Source organism: Emydura macquarii, unplaced genomic scaffold (genome assembly GCF_026122565.2).
Source record: "Emydura macquarii macquarii isolate MOO-44397 ecotype Brisbane River unplaced genomic scaffold, CSIRO-AGI_Emac_v2 contig_1161, whole genome shotgun sequence".
Lineage (NCBI taxonomy): Eukaryota > Metazoa > Chordata > Testudines > Chelidae > Emydura > Emydura macquarii.
Genome location: NW_027131298.1, coordinates 2,949 through 22,911, shown reverse-complemented (window position 1 = coordinate 22,911; position 19,963 = coordinate 2,949). Strand labels below are relative to the sequence as shown.

The 19,963-nt window shown below is 53.6% G+C and overlaps 2 protein-coding genes across 2 annotated transcripts; one reads left to right on the top strand and one right to left on the bottom strand.

Moving 5' to 3' along the window:
• Positions 1–4,239: 4,239 nt before the first annotated feature.
• Positions 4,240–7,874, top strand: LOC137152299 (mast cell protease 1A-like). The gene is made up of 5 exons (XM_067546832.1): positions 4,240–4,303; positions 6,134–6,281; positions 6,858–6,996; positions 7,195–7,455; positions 7,725–7,874. Exons 1-5 carry the CDS (start codon positions 4,240–4,242, stop codon positions 7,872–7,874), a joined length of 762 nt encoding a protein of 253 aa, XP_067402933.1.
• Positions 7,875–14,005: 6,131 nt separating this feature from the next.
• LOC137152298 (mast cell protease 1A-like) lies at positions 14,006–16,247 on the bottom strand. Its single transcript, XM_067546831.1, has 3 exons — positions 16,152–16,247; positions 15,687–15,936; positions 14,006–14,154 (listed from the first exon to the last, which is right to left on the bottom strand). The coding sequence occupies exons 1-3, from the start codon at positions 16,245–16,247 to the stop codon at positions 14,006–14,008; spliced, it is 495 nt and encodes a 164-aa protein (XP_067402932.1).
• Between the last annotated feature and the right edge of the window lie 3,716 nt (positions 16,248–19,963).

Sequence of the window (19,963 nt, the reverse complement as noted above, 5' to 3'; positions counted from 1 at the left end):
ATTTGTGACAGGCTGAAACAAAACGTGTATTGGCCTTACCTGTCTGACACAGTGCAGGGTTATTGCAGAAGCTGTGATTTGTGTCAGGAGCACAGGAGTTTGAAGGGTCCTAGGAAGGTCCCCCTGCAGCCTTTGCCCATTATTGGGGAGGTGTTTTCCAGAGTGTCTGTGGATACTGGGGGCCGCTCCCTAAACCTTCCAGAAATGGGAAGGAGTATATTCTGGGGTGGGTGGATTTGGCCACCAGGTATACTGAGGCTGTGGCTTTATCTGATGTTAAGGCTGAGATAGTGGCCTCAGCTCTGTTTACTATTTTTAGCAGGGTGGAGTTTCCCAAGGGAATCTTGTCAGACCCGGATGTCAATGGTATGTCAGAGGTGTTTGGGCAGCTATGGGAAAGGTGTGAAATAAGTCATCTGAAAGCTGTCCCGTATCATACAGAGACCAATGGCTGGATAGAAAGATTTAACAGGACATTGAAGGCCATGCTAAAATGTATGTGGGCAGATGCCAGAATGACTGGGATGTCTTGTTACCTTATCTGCTGTATGCCTACAGAAGTGTACCCCAAGAGTCTACAGGGTTTGCTGCTTTCAAGCTGCTTTATGGGAAGCAGGTCAGGGGACCCCTGGATCTGATTTGTGATTCCTGGGAGGGTAATACAGAGGTGACAGAACAACCAGTGGGGTGTATTTGTCACAGTGCACTTGCAGGACATGATGAGTCTGGTTCAGCAGAGCCTTGAGATAAGTCAGGGAGTTCAGAAGTCTTGCTATGATAGGCATGCTGAGGAAAGAGCTGGCAAGATCACATAAGAGGAACATCGATTATGCACCAAGAACCCACTATTGAGCTAACTGAACCCTTACAACTGTGTGTAAAACTGGATAACATTGTTACCCCCATAGTGAACCTTCCAAAGAAAAGCCTGTTTTAGCTAAATATGATTTTGCTGTTAACATTTATGCCATTGTTAAATCTTGTAATTAATTGGTCGCTAATGCAAGTATTGTAAGAATGGACCATGTGCCTGATACTGTGTAAAACCCGTGAAACATGTTAAAAACTGAAGAGGGAAAGTTCCTGTGATGCACTCAGCAGTGTCTAGGGACATCCATTTCTGCATCAATTTTGCATGGGGGGTGTCACACTGGCTGGATAAGGGGGTCCTTGGGGTGCATTCAGGAGCTCTGATTACTCCTTCCTGCACCACTCTTGCGTTGGGGGTGTGATGCTGGTTAGATGTGGGGGGGACATTTGTCATATTGGTTAACATCAGTGTGTGAAAATCATAATAATTCATGTGGGATAGGCCATGTCAGGCACTGTTAGAAAGGCTGTAATGTGCTAAGTGAGATGACGATGTTTATGTGCATGTGTAATATGTGAAATGGAAGTTATAGATATATTTGGTGTATCTGTATTTCAAATGGTGCTGTCTGGGTAACGACTCAGACAGGATGGCGGCAGGACAATAGCCTGCTTAATGGCCCATTAAGACATTGCCAGGTGCAAGGGGCCCAGGGGGAGAAACCAGAGATGTAGCTAATGAGGCACCAGGACAGGGTCATGTGGCTCTGGACTCCATTTTGATTCCTGTAAAACTCTACAAACCACATGGCCTGGGCCAGAGGTCTATAAGGCAGAGGCCTGGGGAATCCATTTTGTCTTCAGTCACCAGTCTTTCAGTTGGGACTCTCCTTCAAACACCTATCTACCTCTGAATCCAGTCACCTGCAACTGAAGCTGTGAACAAAGGACTGAGGTCCATCCAAGTACTAAATGTTCACCAGAGGGTCTATACAAGCCTGCAACTCCACAATTCTTCTAGAAACCTGATGTATATGAACTTTTAATCATCTGTATGTAGCTGATTTGCTCTAATCCTTTAATATTTTTCTCATGGTTTGTTTATTCGTTTCCAATAAACCTTTTGTTTCAGTTACTAAAGGATTGGCTGGCAGCGTGGTATTTTAGTTATGATCCAAACTTATATAGATCTGCTGCTGTGGCTGACCATTTGGGGTCAGAGGGAACCTTTTTAGTAAAGAGCATAGAGTTTAAATAACTGGTCACTTTACTGGACATAGTGTTGATTTGGGAGCCATGAGCTGAAATGCAGGAAAGGGAGCTGCGTGTATTTGTGGATCGGCTCCTGTGGGGATTCAGAAGCGCAGTTTGTGAATGGGTGGGAAGTCTGGCTTCAGTGCCACCCACCAGTTCTGAGAGAATCTGCTCTCCGTTTGCAGCCTGCCCTGACCTTGGCATTATCAGTTGGCTACCCTGTGTACGGGACGGGTCACAGAGGTCATACCAAATCCACTGTCCGTCTCCTCCCTCCGCTGGCTCTGAGATGGGGCAAGAGTGGCCAACCGGCCCTTGCAGCATGCAGCCAGGGCTGCCGACCCCAGGGAGGGACTGGCCAAAAGGGGGCTGTCGCCCCAAACCTGCAGCCTGTCCTGTGATCCGATTTCCCCCCTCCCACACCCAGTGTGAATGCCTGCAGCCCTCCACCTGCCTTCCCACGGTGTCCCGCACGGTCCCCTATTACCTTCTGCTCTTTCTCCTCCCCAGACTTAGCGATACACAGTCACTGTCCCTCATCCTGGATCGGCTGGCACCTAGATGGGACAACAAAGATGGCACCGTAGCCAATCCGGGGGGAACAGTCTCTGGGATCTGTGCAGCATCTCCAGCCCGTTTATACACCAAACCGCACGGAAGACAGAAAATTGTCCCGGGGCTTCGTCATCTTCCCTTCATTCAGCCTCCCCAGGCCACATTTCCTCGCAGGTCGTGGGCCCGTCACCAGCCCTTGATCCTGCAATGCACAGCTGTTGGATTTTGATGGTCCATCCGGCCGGCAGTGGGGGGTGGGGGTGGCACAGGTCCTGGGCCTGGCTTCATAGAATCATAGATGACTAGAGTTGGAAGGGTACTGAGGGGTATTCTAGTCCAACCTCCTGCTCAAAACAGGACTAACCTCAGCTAAACCATCCCAGCCAAGGCTTTGTCAAACTGCAGCTTTAAAACCTCTAAAGATGGAGATTCCACCACCTCCCCAGGTAACCCATTCCAGTGCTCCACCACCTGCCCAGTGACAAACTGGAGATGGAGAGGCAGGCAGGGGCCAAGAATGGACATTGTGGAGACTCAGGCGACTGGGGGAATTAAAGGGGAGGCTGGAGGCTTTTTAGGGAGTTCAGTGGGATGAGAAGGGATGTTGGGAGGCTGGAAAGAATTAAAGGGGCATGCGGGGAGAGTTGCAAGATGGTGAGGGTGTGGTAAGGGGGCCTGGGTATGTGGTCGCCACTGAGGGAGGGCTCTTAGTAGGCCTAGCGGTTAGAGTGGGCAGGAGTTGGGACCCAGGACACCTGGGTTCTCACTGTATCTGCTGTGTCATTTCCTGGGAAACCCTCCTGGTCTTGCAATCTCTGAGTCTGGGAATTGAGGGGAAGAACAGCCCAGGACTGTAGGATAGTGAGGGTGTGCTAAAGGGGCCTGCGTGTGTGGTGGACACTGAGGCAGGGCAGTGAGGAGGCCTAGTGGTTAAAGCAGGGGGGGTTGTGACCCAGGACACCTGGGTTCTCTCTGTAATGCTGTGTCATTTCCCCTCTGGCACTGCACGGGCACAGCTCCCGGCCTTACGGACTCACAGAGCTGCCACATCCCCTTCGTGTGGTCACAGACTCTCCGGGGGGAGCGTTCTCAGATATCCCCCCGCTGTGACAGGGGTCTGTGGCGTTTCTGCCCAGTCCCCCAACAACGGCTGTGCCACCCTGAGAAAGATCAAATCGCTGTATTCCCACCCACCATCGAGATCCAGGGCTGTCACCAACAGTCCCCAGAATGGAGACAGGTGAGGAATTGCCCCAGATGTTCCCAGCTGTGAGATGCCACCGAGAGCAGCCCTGGATACTGCTAGATACGTCCCCACCAGGGACTTCTGTGTCCAGGGGTGTCACATTCCCTGCTGTGCAGCGACCCAGCTGTCCATCATCCATCCAGCTGTGCTATAGCCCCAGCTATGCAGGACCTGCAGTGGCCGGGCTGATGCATGGCCAGTCCTTTCCCCAGTCCGTGTGGTCGGCTGTGGCTGGAAACAGATGCCTGAGCCCTGCATGTGAAGGAGCGTGTGGGCGACCCTGAGGTTTCCTGCCCCCCCCAGCTCCCTGCCAGCTCAGTCTGCAAAGCCCTGTGGCCCCAGGCAGATGCACCGTCCCTGCACTGACTCTGAACATGCAGGTCTACATCTGGCTGCTGCTCCCCATGGCCCTTCTCCTGCCCCCCGGGGCTAGGTCTGGTGAGTGGGGCTGGAATAGAGGTTCCCTGGGGCTTTGGGGTGAATGCGGGGAACTGTGGGATGGGTCTCTGTGGGTGGTATCCCAGGGCCTGTGACAGTCCATGGCCCCTGTGTTTCCCCCTTTTACAGAGCTGTGAGAAAGTCCGTACAAAGTCCCCCTTGGGCGGTACCATCGGAAAACTCATAATTTGCTCACCATCATTGTCCTGATATAAGAGGTGTGGTGCATAACATTATCAAATTCTGTGGTGTGGCCTTACTAAGTCCTGTTTCAAAACTGTGGAGTGGCCACAAAGCTGTCCCCCATGCACAAACGGCAAGCCCACCCCTCAGCCGCCTGTCAACTCTACCAAACGGGCCATCACTCGGTGATGTGTTCACTGTCCAGCAGGAATAAGGGGGCAAAAATCTCCCTCTTGTGGAAAAAATGATCTGGGAGGGTCTCAGAGGGTGCCCAGTGGGGTTCAAGCTGGAAGATCCCAGTGGCCCCCTCCTGGCCTTACAATCTCTGGGTCTGGGAATTGAGGGAAAGAACAGCCCAGGGGCGTTTCTGATGCTGGTAGATGGAGGTGGGGGGATCCTCAGCCAGGTGTTTAGGGCACCGGAGCACAGCGGACTCCAGCTGTACCCTGAGACTCCCCCGAGAGGTTTCTCCACCCTTTGCCTCTCTGGGGTGGGGGTCCTCTGGCAGCAGGGTCTGTGCCTCTGTGGTCACCAGGTTCTGCCCTCCCCTCCCAGTCCATATAGCTCCCAGGGCTGAGGCAGAGGCTCCGTGCCTGTCCCTGGATGGCTCTGACAATGCAGTTCTTGATTCTGGTCCTGCCCCCGGGGCATGGGCTGGTGAATGTAGGGGGATAGAGGCCTGTGGGGAATGGGTCCCTCTCCTGGCAGGGCAACAGTAAGGATCCTGCTAGGCCAAGGGGGCTCTAGGTAACCCCACAGCTGGGGCTCTTAGGGCAGTCTACGGGGTTGGGCTCCATGGGGACTCCTGTGATGACCCGTGCCCCACACAGGCACGCTGGCCGCAGGGCTGACACACAGGGCTGGCGCCCAAGAAACATGTGACCATTTCTTGCATCAGTCCTTGCTCCCTGCGGGAACTTTGGGACAGGAAGTTTCAAAAAGTACTGATGGGAACCGAGCACCCAAACCCTTCAGGCAGGTCGAGGAACGATTGCCCTGTGCCTCAGTTTCCCCATCTGCACAATGGGAAGAAGGATTTTGGCAGTGTCTGTGTGGACGGGATGCTGTTTGGGGCTGGATTGTGGGGCTGTGCAGCACTCGACACAATAGGGGCCGTGATTTCGGTCTAGGTGCCAGCATAATGCAGAGAACAGCAAGAAGCAGCATATGCTGGGATATTCCAATAGATCCACCCCGTGGAAGATTTGTTCACAGCTGATCACCAAAGGTTTTTCTTTATTTTTCCAAGGGAAATTTGTACTTTAGGCATTCCAACCCAAGCCTACTTTTTTTCCAATAGCCCAAACCTGAAAGTTTTCCTCTATTTTCATCCCGTTTTGGGAGGTTTTCAATCAGTTTCACCAGAGAAATTCAGTAACTCAAGGCCATACGATCACTGACCCACTCCCAGTGCGTTTGGGGCCGAGGCTCCACCCAGCGATGTCAGAGCTTTAGATTCACCCTCTGGCCTCAAGGGGCCTCCTGTCTGGGGGGGAGCTTGGCAGGGGGCAGAGATCCAGGCACAGGGATCCCCCAGGGAGAGCATCACTCATGGGCCATGGGTTGAGGTTGTGGGACAGTCAGCTCGGTCCCAGCCTGTCCCAGGGAGATGATGGGGCCCTTTATGTGAACCTGCTTCCCCCCCAGGTGAGATCATCGGGGGAAGGGAAGCCCGGCCCCACTCCAGACCCTATATGGCTTTTCTGAAAATACAAGACGGAAAAAATATCTCCCACTGCGGAGGGTTCCTGGTGTCGGAGGACTTCGTGCTGACGGCCGCTCACTGCAATGGAGCGTAAGTGTCTCTGCATGGGGGGCGGGTCAGGAGTTAGCAGGCGATGCGGGGCCGAGAGCTCTGGCACTGTCGTAGGCCATGGGAAAGGAACAGATCAGGGTCAAGGGGGCTCCCAGCCCCAGGACAGCTGGGCAGGGCTCTAGGCTGGGGGAGCCGGGCACTGACCCCATCTGGATCTAGCCGGGGGGGGGTCCCCAGGATTCAGGGAGCTGACACCCAGGGGCTGGGAGGACACCGGGTAGCAAAGGTGCTCAGGTGAACAGCACAGGGGGCCGGGGCAGACACCGGCTTGGACCCCAACGCCATGGGGCAGGGGCTCTGTGCTGCAGCTGGTAACCCTAGAGGGGAAATAACCCTTGTCCCCTGTTCCCACCCCCACAGCCAGCCGGTGCCCGGGGCCGGATGGCAGCCAACACACGTGCAGTGTGGTGAGGGTTTTCAGGCCAGGAGCTGAGTCCGAGATCTCGGCCTGAGAGCCCAAGGCTGCCCCATCCCCCCATATCACTGTCCCTGCGCCCCTCCCCCAGCTCCCCACCCTGCCCCTAACGCCCTACACGCTGCTTTTGGCTCTCACAGCAAGATCACGGTGTATCTGGGGGCCCACAACTTAAAAAGCAAACGGGAACAGAGGCGACAAGTGATCACCGCACGCGCCAAGATCTGCCACCCGCGATACAACAAAAAGACTCAAAACTACGACATCATGCTGCTGCAGGTACCTCCCACATCCCATCCCCGCCCCCAGTGACCTCACACTGCTGCAGACCCCGCCCCCATCCCATCCCCCACCCCCAGTAACCTCCTGGCCATGGGTTGGTTGTCGTTTCTCTCTCCTGGGATTGGGACGTCTCTGTCCAGCATCGATTTTGACGTTCATGTTGGCCCTGGTGCTTGTGTCCTTTCCTGTGCGCAGCTGGAGAAAAAGGCAGAGCTCAACAGATGCGTCAACCCCATCCGCCTGCCCCCGGCCCATCAACGAGTGCGTCCAGGGACCAAGTGCAGCATCGCCGGCTGGGGCCGGACTAGCCCACACATTAAGCTGTTCGCGGATAAGCTGCAGAAGGCGGACGTGGTGGTGATGCCGGATGCCACATGTACATATTGTAGATCTAACTATAACCCCTCCACGATGCTGTGTGCGGGGGACCCAGAGGAGGGCAAAAACCCTTTCGAGGTGATTCTCCTCCTGGATTCAAGCCCCCCTTGACCAACGTTGTGATTTACGAGTCTGTCGGGGTCGCAGACAGGCAGTCAAGCACAGATTGAAGGGCAGGTCTTCCCCTGCGCTCGGTGTTGTACAAAGGACTGGGAAAATAGCTGCTCTTTTGCCAGGGAGGGGGCAGAGATGAGACAGGTTGCAGGGGGTGGGAGCGGGAGGGTGTGATGGAGACAGGCGGGCCCACGGCTGGATGTTCTTTATCTGTTTCTTGTTGCATTTCACAGGGCGACTCTGGGGGCCCCCTGGTGTGCAGGGGAATGGCCCAGGGCATCGTCTCCTATGGATCTGCTAATGGTACCCCCCCGGCGGTGTACACAAGAGTCTCCATCTTTGTCCCCTGGATTGAGAAGATGATGAGGAAGCTGCAGCCCTGAGGCCCGCCGAGAATCGCTGCAGGGGCTGGAGCTGAGCTGCTTCTCTCCTTTGGCGAGGCCCAGCCGTGGGGCCTGCTTTACAGAGGGGATGAGCTCCTCCAGGCCAATGCCCCCAGCTATCGGTTTGCTCAGGCAGCGCCCAACCCGTGAGCTCAAGGCAGGGAGCCCAGGGGATTTAGGAGCAATGTTCTAGGCCAGCTCTCCTGGAAATCCCAACCCTCAGCCTGTCCCTTCGATAGGGAAACAGTGGTTTTATTTCCCCCGGGATGACGGACAGACCAAGCGCTGGGGAAGACTTGGGGGTTTGTAGCTCTCCCCCATGTCAGCCGGTGGAGGGGCTGTTCATGGGAGATCCTCGTCCGTCCCTGCCCTGCTAACTTGTGTGAAAACCCCATTCTCACCTCGCCTGTCCCAAGTGTTAGTCACCCCAGGGTGTCCCCTCCCGCTGCAAACACCCTGTCCCAGCACCGGCCAGGCCAGCGGGTGTTCTCTCATGGGAAGGGAACTCCATTAAGTCTGCACTGAGGGCAGATCAATCGACGGCGCTGATCTTCTCCGTCCCACCTCCCATTCCCCGCACTGCTGAGTGGCCTGGTGCAACTCGCTCGCTGCTTTGGAGCCAGCAATGAATAAAAATGAAGTTAAAAAAACAAGCGAGGTTCCGGGAATGAGCGACCAACCTGAGCCGTGAATCCAGCGCAGCCACTGCATCCGTCGGGCACGGGGGACAACAGACAAAGTCTGGGCTGGTGCGTAATGTGCTAGGCTGGGCCCTGGAAGGGAGCTGGGGGAAGGTGGTGGGGAATGAACCCACACGGGACTGGAGGAGTCCCTGCTGACCGGGGCTGAGCTGCAAAGAGAACCTGCAAGGAGAAAAGCTGCCTGGGCAAGCGATTGTTCAGACCCCAGAGGTTCAACTTCCGGGACAAAAGGGGAACAGGTTGGAAACTGTTCTAGTGACAAATAATTCATCGGCCTCTCCCCATCCTCCCATCTATCTGTCTGTCTATCGGCCCCACTCCTGCTGGTGAAAGAGCCGGGCGTGTCCTATGAAAGATATCGCCTTCCACAGCTCAGCTCTCTGTGGGTCTGTAAAGCCTCTTCTCGGAAGGCTGCTGGTCTGGATTCGACGGCTCCAAGAATGGCAGGTGTGTCTCGGTGACTAAAGACACTTTCCTTTTCCATTTTTGTGATGGCCTCGAATAATTTTCAGCAGCATTTTTCCCCCCCTTGATAATGGTCGCTTTGGTACAATGGAGGGCGGGGGGGATTTCTAATCCGTCCAACAAACACCTCGCCTTGACAGAAATCAAGGGGGAAAATGTCATGAAAAGTATCTTCCCTTCTTCTTTCGGGATGGAGCTGGGGAGGGGTGGTTAAAATTGGAAACCCCGATCAAAAATTACAGCCGGATCGGACAAGCTGCCACTAAATCTTCCTGGGTGACATTGTCCCAGTTCTGCTCCCGACACGCCTTTCTCACCCTGCCTTGGGTGGCCAGAGAGCAGGCGGGAAAAATTGGGCCGGGTGGGGGGGGGTGATGGGTGCCTTTATAAGAGAAAGGTTAACAGGTTAACAGCAGCTAAACCACAAGAGCTTGCCCCGCTCCCCTCTGTCACCCAGTCACTGGCGCTGGCTATTCACAGAAACCCCATTTCTGTGGCCCCCACGAGAGGCACCAGTCCCTGCTTTTCCCAACCCTCGTGTCACGCCCACCCCTCGTGCCCCTAATGACACGCCACCAGCTAGGGCTGACGTTTCCTGATAGTTCCACAAGATGCTTCCCCGAATTCAGCCGTTGCTGACTGGCCCCACAAGATCGGGGCTTTCCTGAACCCCTCCCCACCATGCACTAAGACATCTCCTCCAGGGTCTGCCTCAGTCAGTGGTCATACCAAATCCACCGTCCGTCTCCTCCCTCGACTGACTCTCAGATGGGGCAAGGGTGTCCAACCAGCCCATGCAGTGTGCATCTTGGGGTGCCGACCCTGGGGGGGGGCTGGCCAAAACGGGGCTGATGCCCCAAACCGGCGGAGTGTCCTGTGATCCGATTTCCCCCTCCCGCACCCAGTGTGAACGCCTGCAGCCCTCCACCCGCCTTCCCATGGCATCCCCCATTGTCCCCTTACACCCTCTGTTCTTTCTCCCCTCCAGACTTAGCGATAGACAGTCACTGATCCCCCAAGCCTCCCCCCGGCCGGGGTGCCCCCCCGTCCTCTGAGATTAGTCCCTCACCTGAGATCGGCTGGCGCCTAGATTAGACACCAAAGATGGCACCCAGAACCAATCGGAAGGGAACAATCTCTGACATCCGTGCTGCGTCTCCAGCCCGTTCAGATGCCAAACCATGTAGAAGACGGAAAATTGTCCCGGGGCTTCATCATCTTTCCTTCATTCAGTCTGCCCAGGCCACATATCCTCGCATGTCATGGCCCGTCGCCAGTTCTTCATCCTGCAACTTGTGGCCGTCAGATTCTGATGGTTCTTCTCTCTGGCAGTGGGTTCATAGAATCCTAGAAGATGAGGGTTGGAAGGGACCTCAGGAGGTATCTAGTCCAACCCCTGCTCAAAGCAGGACTAACCTCAGCTAAATCTTCCCAGCCAGGGCTTTGTCAAGCCGCAGCTTAAAAACCTTTAAAGACGGAAATTCCAGCACCTCCCTAGGTAACCCATTGCAGTGCTTCACCACCCTCCTATGGAAAAACATTTTCCTAATATCCAAACTAGACCTTTCCCACTGCAACTTGAGACCATTGCTCCTTGTTCTGTCATCTGCTACCACTGAGAACAGCCCAGCTCCATCCTCCCTGAAACCACTTGTGACCCGTCCCATGCCCAGGGCAACTACCTGATAATGCCAAGGCTGTAAAAAGAGAGCAGATTCTCCCAACACGGGTGGGTGGCACTGAAGCCAGACTTCCCAACCAGCCACAGACTGTGCTTCTGATCCCCACAGAAGCCAATATGGAAATACACGCAGCCCTCTTTACTGCATTTCAGCTCCTGGCTCCCAAATCAGCACTAGGTCCAGTAAAGAGACCCGTTATTTAAACTCTACCCTCTTTACTATATAGGTTCCCTCTGACCCCAAGGGGTCAGCCACAGCACCAGATCAATATAAGTTGGGATCTTACCCAAAATACCACGCTGCCAGCCAATCCTTTAGCCGGGGGCTGGGCGCTTCAGTGGGGAGAGAGGAGAGAGTTTTCCAGCGGAGCAGACCCGTGAGGAAATCACACTCCAGCTCCTCGTGAAATTAATGGCCTCCCCTCCCTCTTCTCCCCCCCCCCAGGTCAAACCCCCGCCTCGTCACACCCCAAACAAGGAGAGAAACTAACCCTAAAAGTGCAAGTGGAATTCGGGTTCCAGCTGTCCCGATTTCATACTGGAATGAATTACATAGGGAGGTGGTGTGTAGCAAGGCGCTGTGGCCTTCCTTGAAGCCTGGGCCCGAGGAAGGGTCACTCTGCCCCCACTGAACAGAACCAGGCTCTGCAGGCCCAGCCACCCGGAAGCAGAGGGGTGAAGCCAGGCCCAGGGCAGGAAGTATAAAAGACAGGCCCAGCAGCTCAGTTATGGGGAAGCTGCCGCCGGAGGCAGACGTGTCTTCCCATAGGCTGCAGCCTAGGCCTGACCCAGGCCTGGCGACTGTTTGGCATAAATGCCCCGCCGACCGGCGCCACCAGACCCTAGTGACTGGGTAGGGCTGCCAGACCCTAGTAGGTGGGAGAAGCCAACCCTGCCCACTGGATGGGAGAAACTGCCTGAGGCTGGTCTTGGCCTGGAGGAGCTGCCTGATGCTGGGGAATCCTGGAAGCCCTGTGACCTGGAGGAGCTGCCCTCTGCTGAGGAGTTCCCAGACTTACCGCCAAACGATGAGGAGGACTGGCGGGCCTGCTGCGAGCAGAGGACCCCAGCGACCCGGAGGAAACAGAGGACTCAGATACCCGGGGACCAGGGGGAAAAAGTGGCCCAGAGACAGCCAGAGCAAGTGGCTGAATCAGGGGCAAGACCCCATTAGTGTGTTGCGGCGGGAGCCCCGCTGACTCAGTGGCAAACGCCTTTGTCACTGATAGGATCCTGGGCTGGGCCGCAGTGGAGTCGGGTGGGCCTGCGTCCCTCTCCCCTCTTCCCTCGCCACCCAGGGAATAATAGCCATTCTCTGCTACTGGCCAGAGGGCATTGTGCTTCCCTGCATCGCCCTGCCTACGGGCCAGGGGCCATAGACTAAGCCAAGAGCACCGCCGGTGGTAAGGTCGGGGGCTGTGAGCTCATACACCGGCTGTTAATTCCCCTCAGCAGAGGCGCTGTGGCCTTCCTCGGAGTCTGGGACTGAGGAAAGGTCGCGACGCCCCAGCCAGACTGTGTCACCTGCCTACAGCACCCATCACCCCCTGACCCAATTTTTCCCACCTGCTCTCTGGCCACCCAAGGCAGGACGAGAAAGGCGTGTCAGGGGGAGAACTGGGACAATGTCACCCAGGAAGATTTAGTGGCAGCTTCTTCGATCCAGCTGAAATTTTGGATCGGGCTTTCCAATTTTAACGCCCCCCCCCCCCACCTCCATCCTGCTAGAAGAAGGGAACATAATTTTCATGACATTTTTCCCCCTTGATTTTGGTCAAGACAAGGTGTTTGTTGGATGATTAGGAATCCCCTCCGGCCTCCTTTGTGTGGAAACAGAGAGAAAAACTCTCTGATAGGTTCGGTTTGGGATACGGGGGGTTAAGTGAGACAGTGATGATTCTGGGGGTTTGCTTAATCAATAAACCCTTTATTTTACAATAAACAATCCTATCCTTATAATAAAACAGTTCTATTTCTATAATAAACAGTTTCACAGCAAGCAATTGCACAGCAAACAGTGATAGCAAAGGGCAGGAGAACTCCGTGCACGAAAGGACAAAATGTGCCACCCAAGACTTTAGCGTTTTGTGATCTCTCCTGGATCAACGCATGGCTGCCAGCATGTGACACTAGGGTGCCCAGTTTTGGAGTTCCCCAAAGAAGTTACAAGACAAACACAACAGAAAACAGTTAATCCATACTCACAAACATTATGTACGGTATACCATGCTGGCCAAATTCAGTTGCCGTTTGCTTTAGATACTGCAGATGGGAGAGAGCCACTGTGAGTGATCAGTTCACAGTGAAGCAGGCTGAGGAAGATGTGTCAACCCTCTGAGCCAACACAACCAGGAGATATGCAGGATGCCGGGTGGATTCAATTCCTCTCTGCCTTCTGCCACCTGGGTTTGAACTTTTATAGTTTCCCCTGGTCAGCAGAGACTAAGCCCCATTGACTGCTATTTGCTGCATGACCTTCTAAGGTCATGGCTTGGAGTTTAGCCAACCAGGTGCTCCTGATTTCCCAGGCAGGTATGAACCAGCCAACCAGGTGATTACAATTATCCCAGGCAGTTGCTGACCATGCACCAGCAGGTGAGGTCACTTCATTTCCTTATAAGGAGACAGGTACATGCTGCTCATGCTGCTGAGTCAACCCTCCCTAGGCTGCCTCTTTATCCACGGGGGAGGGGGGAGTGCACATGGCACTGCAGATGCCACTATGCGATTTTGTCTCCACACTTTGGACCAAAGAGACCATTATCGGGGTTGGGGGGGGAAATGCTGCGGAAAATGATTCAAGGCCATCGCAAAAACGGAAACGGAAAGCTTCTTTAGCCACCGAGACACACCTGCTGTTCTCGGAGCCGTAGAATCCAGCCCAGTGGCCTGCCTAAAAGAGGCTTTACAGACCCACAGAGAGCTGAGCTGCGGTAGGCGATATCCTTTGTAAGGCACGCCCGGCTCTTTTGCCAGCGGGACTGGGGCGATTAAAGACGTCGCCTCAGCCGCTTTGTCTGCTGTCCTGGGACCCAGCGACCCAGCTCTCGAGCTGAAACCTTCAGCATCTGACAGGGACCATTTCAGCTTTTAAAATCACGCGCATCAGGCAGCACAAACAAGGATCCGATTTATTGTTTGGCTTTATTGTGAGCCCATCACCACAGTAGTGGGATCTGGGCACGGCTATAAGGATTTATCCCCGGGGAGCTAAGTGAGGATTGGCACACCTGTTTTGCAGAGGGGAAACTGATGCCAGGAGCCAGGCAGGGGCTTGTGTAAGGTTAATCCCATGGTTTTCTCATGGTTTTCCTGATCCAGGTGACATACGCGGAGACCTTGGTGAACATCCTCGGGGGGGACCCATCGTCTTTGCTGAAAGAGATGATGCACTGGGCCTTCCCGTTGCAGAATGGGGGCCCCCGGATTCGCCCTGTGAAATTAACACCAGGTTTGTGAGCTGGTTTCATGCATTGTTCCCATCACCTGTGCTGCAGTATTGACAGACAGACAGACAGATAGATAGATGGGATGGGAGATGGGAAGAGGCCAATCGATTATTTCTCACTAGAATACTTTCCAACCTGTTCCCTTTTGTCCCGAAAGTTGAACCTCTGGGGTCCAGCCATCCGCTTGCCCAGGCAGCTTTTCTCTTTGCGGTTCCCTTAACAGCTCAGCCCCAGCCAGCGGGGACTCCTCCAGCCCCACGCAGGTTCATTCCCTGCTGCCACCCCCCAGCTACCTGTTCCCAGGGCCCAGCCTAGCGTTTTACACACCAGCCCAGCCTTTGTCTGTGGAGCTGATTCCCCCCGCTCCCGGTGCATGCAGCGGCTGTGCTGGATTCACGGCTCGGGTCGGTTGCTCATTCCTGGCATCTCATTTGTTTTTTTTAACTTCATTTTTATTCATTGCTGGCTCCAAAGCAGTGAGCGAGATGCACCAGGCTGCTCAGAAGCGCGGAGAAGGGGAGGCGGGATGGAGAAGATCAGCGCCCTCGATTGATCTGCCCTTAGTGCACTCTTGGCGGAGTTCCCTTCTCATGAGAGAACACCCGCTGGCCTGGCCAGCGCTGGGACAGGATGTTTGCAGCGGGAGGGGCCACCCCCGGGGTGACTAACACATGGGACAGGCCCGGTGAGGACGGGGTTTTCACACAAGTTAGCAGGGCAGGGACGGACGAGGATCTCCCATGAACAGCCCCTCGACCGGCTGACACGGGGGAGAGCTACAAACCCCCAGGTCTTCCCCAGTGCTGGGCTCTGTCCATCACCTGGGGGAAATAAATCAGCTGTTTCTCTAGCGAAGGGACAGACTGAGAGCTGAGATTTCCAAGGGAGCTCAAGGGAGCCGGCCTTGAACCTGGCTCCTAATTCACCTAGGCTCCCTGCCTTGAGGCTCACGGGTTGGGCACTGCCTGAGCGAAGCAATAGCTGAGGGGGATCAGCCTGTGGGGGCTCAGCCCCTCTGTAAAGCAGAGGCAAGGCTGAGCCTCACCAAAAGACAGAAGCAACGCAGCTCCTGCCCCTGCAGCGATTCCCAGCAGGGCTCAGGGCTGCAGGTTCCTCATCTCTTCCTGGATCCAGGAAACGAAGGTGGAGACTCTTGTGTACACCATGGGGCGGAGGGGGGTCTCATTCATGGGTCCAAAAGAGACAATGCCCTGGGCCATTCCCCTGCAGACCAGGGGGCCCCCAGAGTCGCTCTGTGAAATGGAACAAGAAACAGATAAAGAACATCCAGCCATGGGCCCGCCTGTCTGCATCACACCCTCCCGTCCCCTGCAGCCTGCCTCATCTCTGCCCCCTCCCTTGCAAAAGAGCAGCTATTTTCCTAGTCCTTTGTACAGCACCGAGCAGAGGCAGAGACCTGCCCTTCGTTCTGTGCTTGCCAGCCTGACTGCGACCCCGACAGACTCGTAAATCACAATGTTGGTCAAGGGGGGCTTGAAGCCAGGAGGAGAATCACCTTGAAAGAGATTTTTGCTGTCGTCTGGGTCCCCAACACACAGCATCATGGAGGGGTTATACTGGCGATATGTATATGTATGCATCACCGCCACGTCCACCTTCCGCAGCATATCTGCGAACAGCTTAAAGTGTGGGCTTGTCCGGCCCCAGCCAGCGACGCTGCCCTTGGCCCCTGGACGCACTCGCTGATGGGCCAGGGGCAGGCGGATGAGCCTGATGCATCTGTTCAGCTCTGCCTTTTTCTCCAGCTGCTTACAGGAGAAGACACAAGCATCAGGGCCAGCATAAAGGTCGGAGTCGAAACTACAACCAACTCATGGCCAGGAGGTCACTGGGGGCAAGGGGATGGGATGGGGACCCTGTCTACAGCAGCGTGAAGTCACTGGGGGGGGAGATGGAGTGGGGGCGGGGCCTGCAGCAATCTGAGGTCACTGGGGGTGGGGTGATGGGATGGGGGCAGGGCCTGTAGCAGCATGATGTCGTTGTTATTAGTCCTTGTGTTGTAATGTGGTTGGGGGATCTGGCAGCGCACGGGGATCACTTCTCGGCCCTGTTCCATTTCGCTTTTTAAGTTGTGTGCCCCGAGATACACTGTGATCTCTCTGTGAGAGCCAAAAGCAACGTGTGGGGCGTTAGGGGCAGGGCGGGGAGCTGGGGGAGGGGCTCAGGGACAGTGATATGGGGGGACGGGACAGCCTGGGGCTCTTAGGCCAGATCTCGGACTCAGCTCCCCACCTGGAAATCCTCACCCCACTGCACGCATTAATTCATGTGGGATAGGTCAACTCAGGTACTGTTAGAAAGGTAGTAATGTGCTAAGTAAGATGAAGATGTTTATGTGCATGTGTAATATGTGAAATGGAAGTTATAGATATATTTGGTGTATCTGTATTTCAAATGGTGCTGTCTGGGTAACGACTCAGACAGGATGGCGGCAGGACAATAGCCGGCTTAATGGCCCATTAAGACATTCACAAGTGCAAGGGGCCCAGGGGGAGAAACCAGAGATGTACCTGATGAGGCACCAGGACTGGCACCAGGATTTGGGAGCCTGGAGCTGAAATGTAGTGAAGGGGGCTGTGTGTATTTGTACACTGGCTTCTGTGGGGATTCAGAACTGCAGTTTGTGGCTGGTTGGAAAGTCTGGCTTCTGTCCCTCCCACCAATGCTGGGAGAATGTGCTCTCCATTTGCAGCCTATCCCGACCTTGCCATTATCAGGTGGCTACCCTGGGCATGGGACGGGTCACAGTGGTGTAGTCGTAACAGGATCCACAGAACCAGAACATCTGGGTTTTGTGTCAGAACCTCGTGCTATTCCAAATTTTGAAATTTGATACTGAGAGTGTTAAAGGTTAAAGTGAGTTAGAAGGAGTGATTCACAATCAGTCAAAGCAATCATGCTGCAAGCCATGAGAGGGAGAGAGAGAGACAGGGTCTGCAGCATGAGGAGGAACTCAGAAGTCTGAGATTAGAATCTGAGGCAAGAATGGCCAAGCTGAGACTAGAAGCTAAGACAAGAATCTCCCAAAACCCAAGGACGAATGAACTAGAAAAAAAAGCTCATCAAAGACAGATGGAGGTGTATCAAAAACAGATAGAAGCAGCCAAATTCCAACTCCAGATCCTGGAAAAGCAGAAACTGCATCCTTCTGGAAGCCCAGCTTCTCTTAACAGTGATTGGGAAAAAAACCTCTCCGGTTTGTAGCAATGTTGATGTGTTTAATACTGATGTGGTAAATATATACAGCCAGGTTAATGTCCCTCAGTCCCAGAAGGAGTATAAATGTAAGTCTCCTGTGTTACCAGTAATCAATGGGGAAATGTGTGTGTGTGTGGGGGGGTGCATGAATGCAAGCAATTGTCTGTATTTAGCCAGGTACGCTGTGACAAGGAAGAGAATGTCTCTAGCCTTGAGAGTGTGGAAGATGGCAGCTTGTATGATCGAAAAAGCAGTTCCTCTGCTGAAAGAAAAACTTACTCCCAGAGCTTGTCTGTAAGCAGCCATGTGGGCTGGGACAAAGGGGAGGAATTCTCAAATTGTTTGAGTGTTAAGACTAGCAGTTTATCTGATGGGGGAGAGTTGAAGAGCCAGAAAGGAAGTGTTCCTAAACCTGTGTCTGTTGAGGGTAACGACTTGTCCATGGGGGAAGCTACTCCAGTTCCCAGAAGTTTGTCTGGAGATTGCTACCTGGGCTGGGACAAAAAAGGAGAAATTTCAGATGGTTGGAATTTTGAGAACAGCAGTTTCTCTACTGATAAAGGGTTTATATCCGATCTTCTGTCTAAAGGGCAGACAGGGTGTGCCTCTCCGCTTATGCTAATTGAGGGGGTGCCAGTGATCTCGGATTTGGTCTTGGACTTAACTGAAACCCAGAAAGAACCTCTGGGGCTCGGGGAAATGTTTCTTTAAAGCAACCTTTAGCTGAAGAGGGAAGAGACGTTTCTGTGCAGAGTGGCTTGTTCTCTGGAACTGCTCCTGAGGGAATAAAACCCCCTGATAGCTTTTGCAAGCAGTTTTCTGCAAACGAAGGGTGTGAAAGTGAAGTGATTAAGTTAGGTCAGGATGAGTCACTGCCTGTGGCAAACCACAGTTCACATGTTAAGAGACTTGGTTCAGTTTCTAACGGCCAGAGCTTTTCACAGGTGGATGGATTCACTGACTGTGTTTTAGAAAGGTCCAGTTTGGATACCTTGGAAAAGGTTCCAGATGGGGTGAAAATTATTAAAAAGCTTAAACAGCCCTGCAATCTAGTGGCTGTGCTTGGTCATTATAGTGGGGAGACAAAGATGTTGGAACCTGAATGTCTCCAGCGTGGTAGCCCTGTAATGAACAGATAGTGTCTCGGTTGCAAAGGAAAGATTAGGCAGCTATAGTTACACAGCAGGACAGATTTGAAATCAGTCCCTTGGAAGAAGACAGGGGGACAGGCAAACTCTCACCTCTGAATGCTGTGGGTGTATGGTGTAGTCTCTTAGTGGATCCAGGTACATCTGGTGCTAGGTGGAGCCAGAGATTGGCAGTGAGAAAACATCAGAACCCTGTTTGTGAAAGGCTAGTGGAAGTGGTTGATGTCTCGTTAAAACCTAGTCCAGACTTGAATCAGAGAACAGTTAAGACTTTGGAAACTCCTGAACTAGCTAGTGTGTGTGTGGGGGGAGGAAGGGCTTAATGCAATTACCTGCCAGGCATGGGGGAGGAAAATCCACGCATAGCTGTTAGCCAGGAGGACTCATCTCGGGGGTGGCCAGCTGTAGGCGGGTTAAATGTGCCTGGGATGGCTCTGGTGTGTCATGCTGGGTAGATTGGGGGTGGCATTTAACATATGGCTTAACATCAGTGGGTCAAAATCATATTAATCCATGTGGGATAGGCCATGTCAGGCACTGTTAGAAATGCTGTAATGTGCTCAGTCAGATGACGATGTTTACATTCATGTGTGATGTGTGTAATGGAAGTTATAGATATATTTGGTGTATCTGTGTTTCTAATGATGCTGTCTGGTTAACGACTCAGACAGGATGGCGGCAGGACAATAGCCTGCTTAATGGCCTGTTAAGACATTCCCAGGTTCAAAGGGTCCAGGGGGAAAAGCCAGAAATACACCTGATGAGGCACCAGGACTGGCCCATGTGGCTCTGGACTCCATTTTAGTTCCTGTAAAACTCCACAAACCACATGGCCAGGGCCAGAGGGTCTATAAGGCAGAGGCCTGGGGAATCCATTTTGTCTTCAGTCACCAGTCTTTCAGTCGGGACTCTTCTTCAAACACCTATCTATCTCTGAATCCAGTCACCTGCAACTGAAGCTGTGAACAAAGGACTGAGACCCACCCAGAGTGTGGGTGCATACCAGAGGAACTATACAAGCCTGCAACTCCCCAATTCTTCTAGAAACCTGATGTCTATGGACTTTCAATCACTTGTATGTATCTGGTTTGCTTTGACCCTTTAACATTTCTCTTATGGATTATTCCTTTCTTTTTGCAATAAACCTTTAGTTTTAGTCACTGAAGGATTGGCAGGCACCGTGTTATACTGGGTAAGATCCAAACTTATATTGATCTGATGCTGTGGCTGACCCCTTGCGGTCAGAGGGAAACATTTAGTAAAGAGCATATAGTTTAAATAACTGGTCTCTTTACTGGACTTAGTGACTGACTTCACTAGGCGAATGGTGAAGCACTGGAATGGGTTACCTAGGGAGGTGGTGGAATCTCTATCCTTAGAGGTTTTTAAGCTGTGACTTGACAAAGCCCTGGCTGGGATGGTTTAC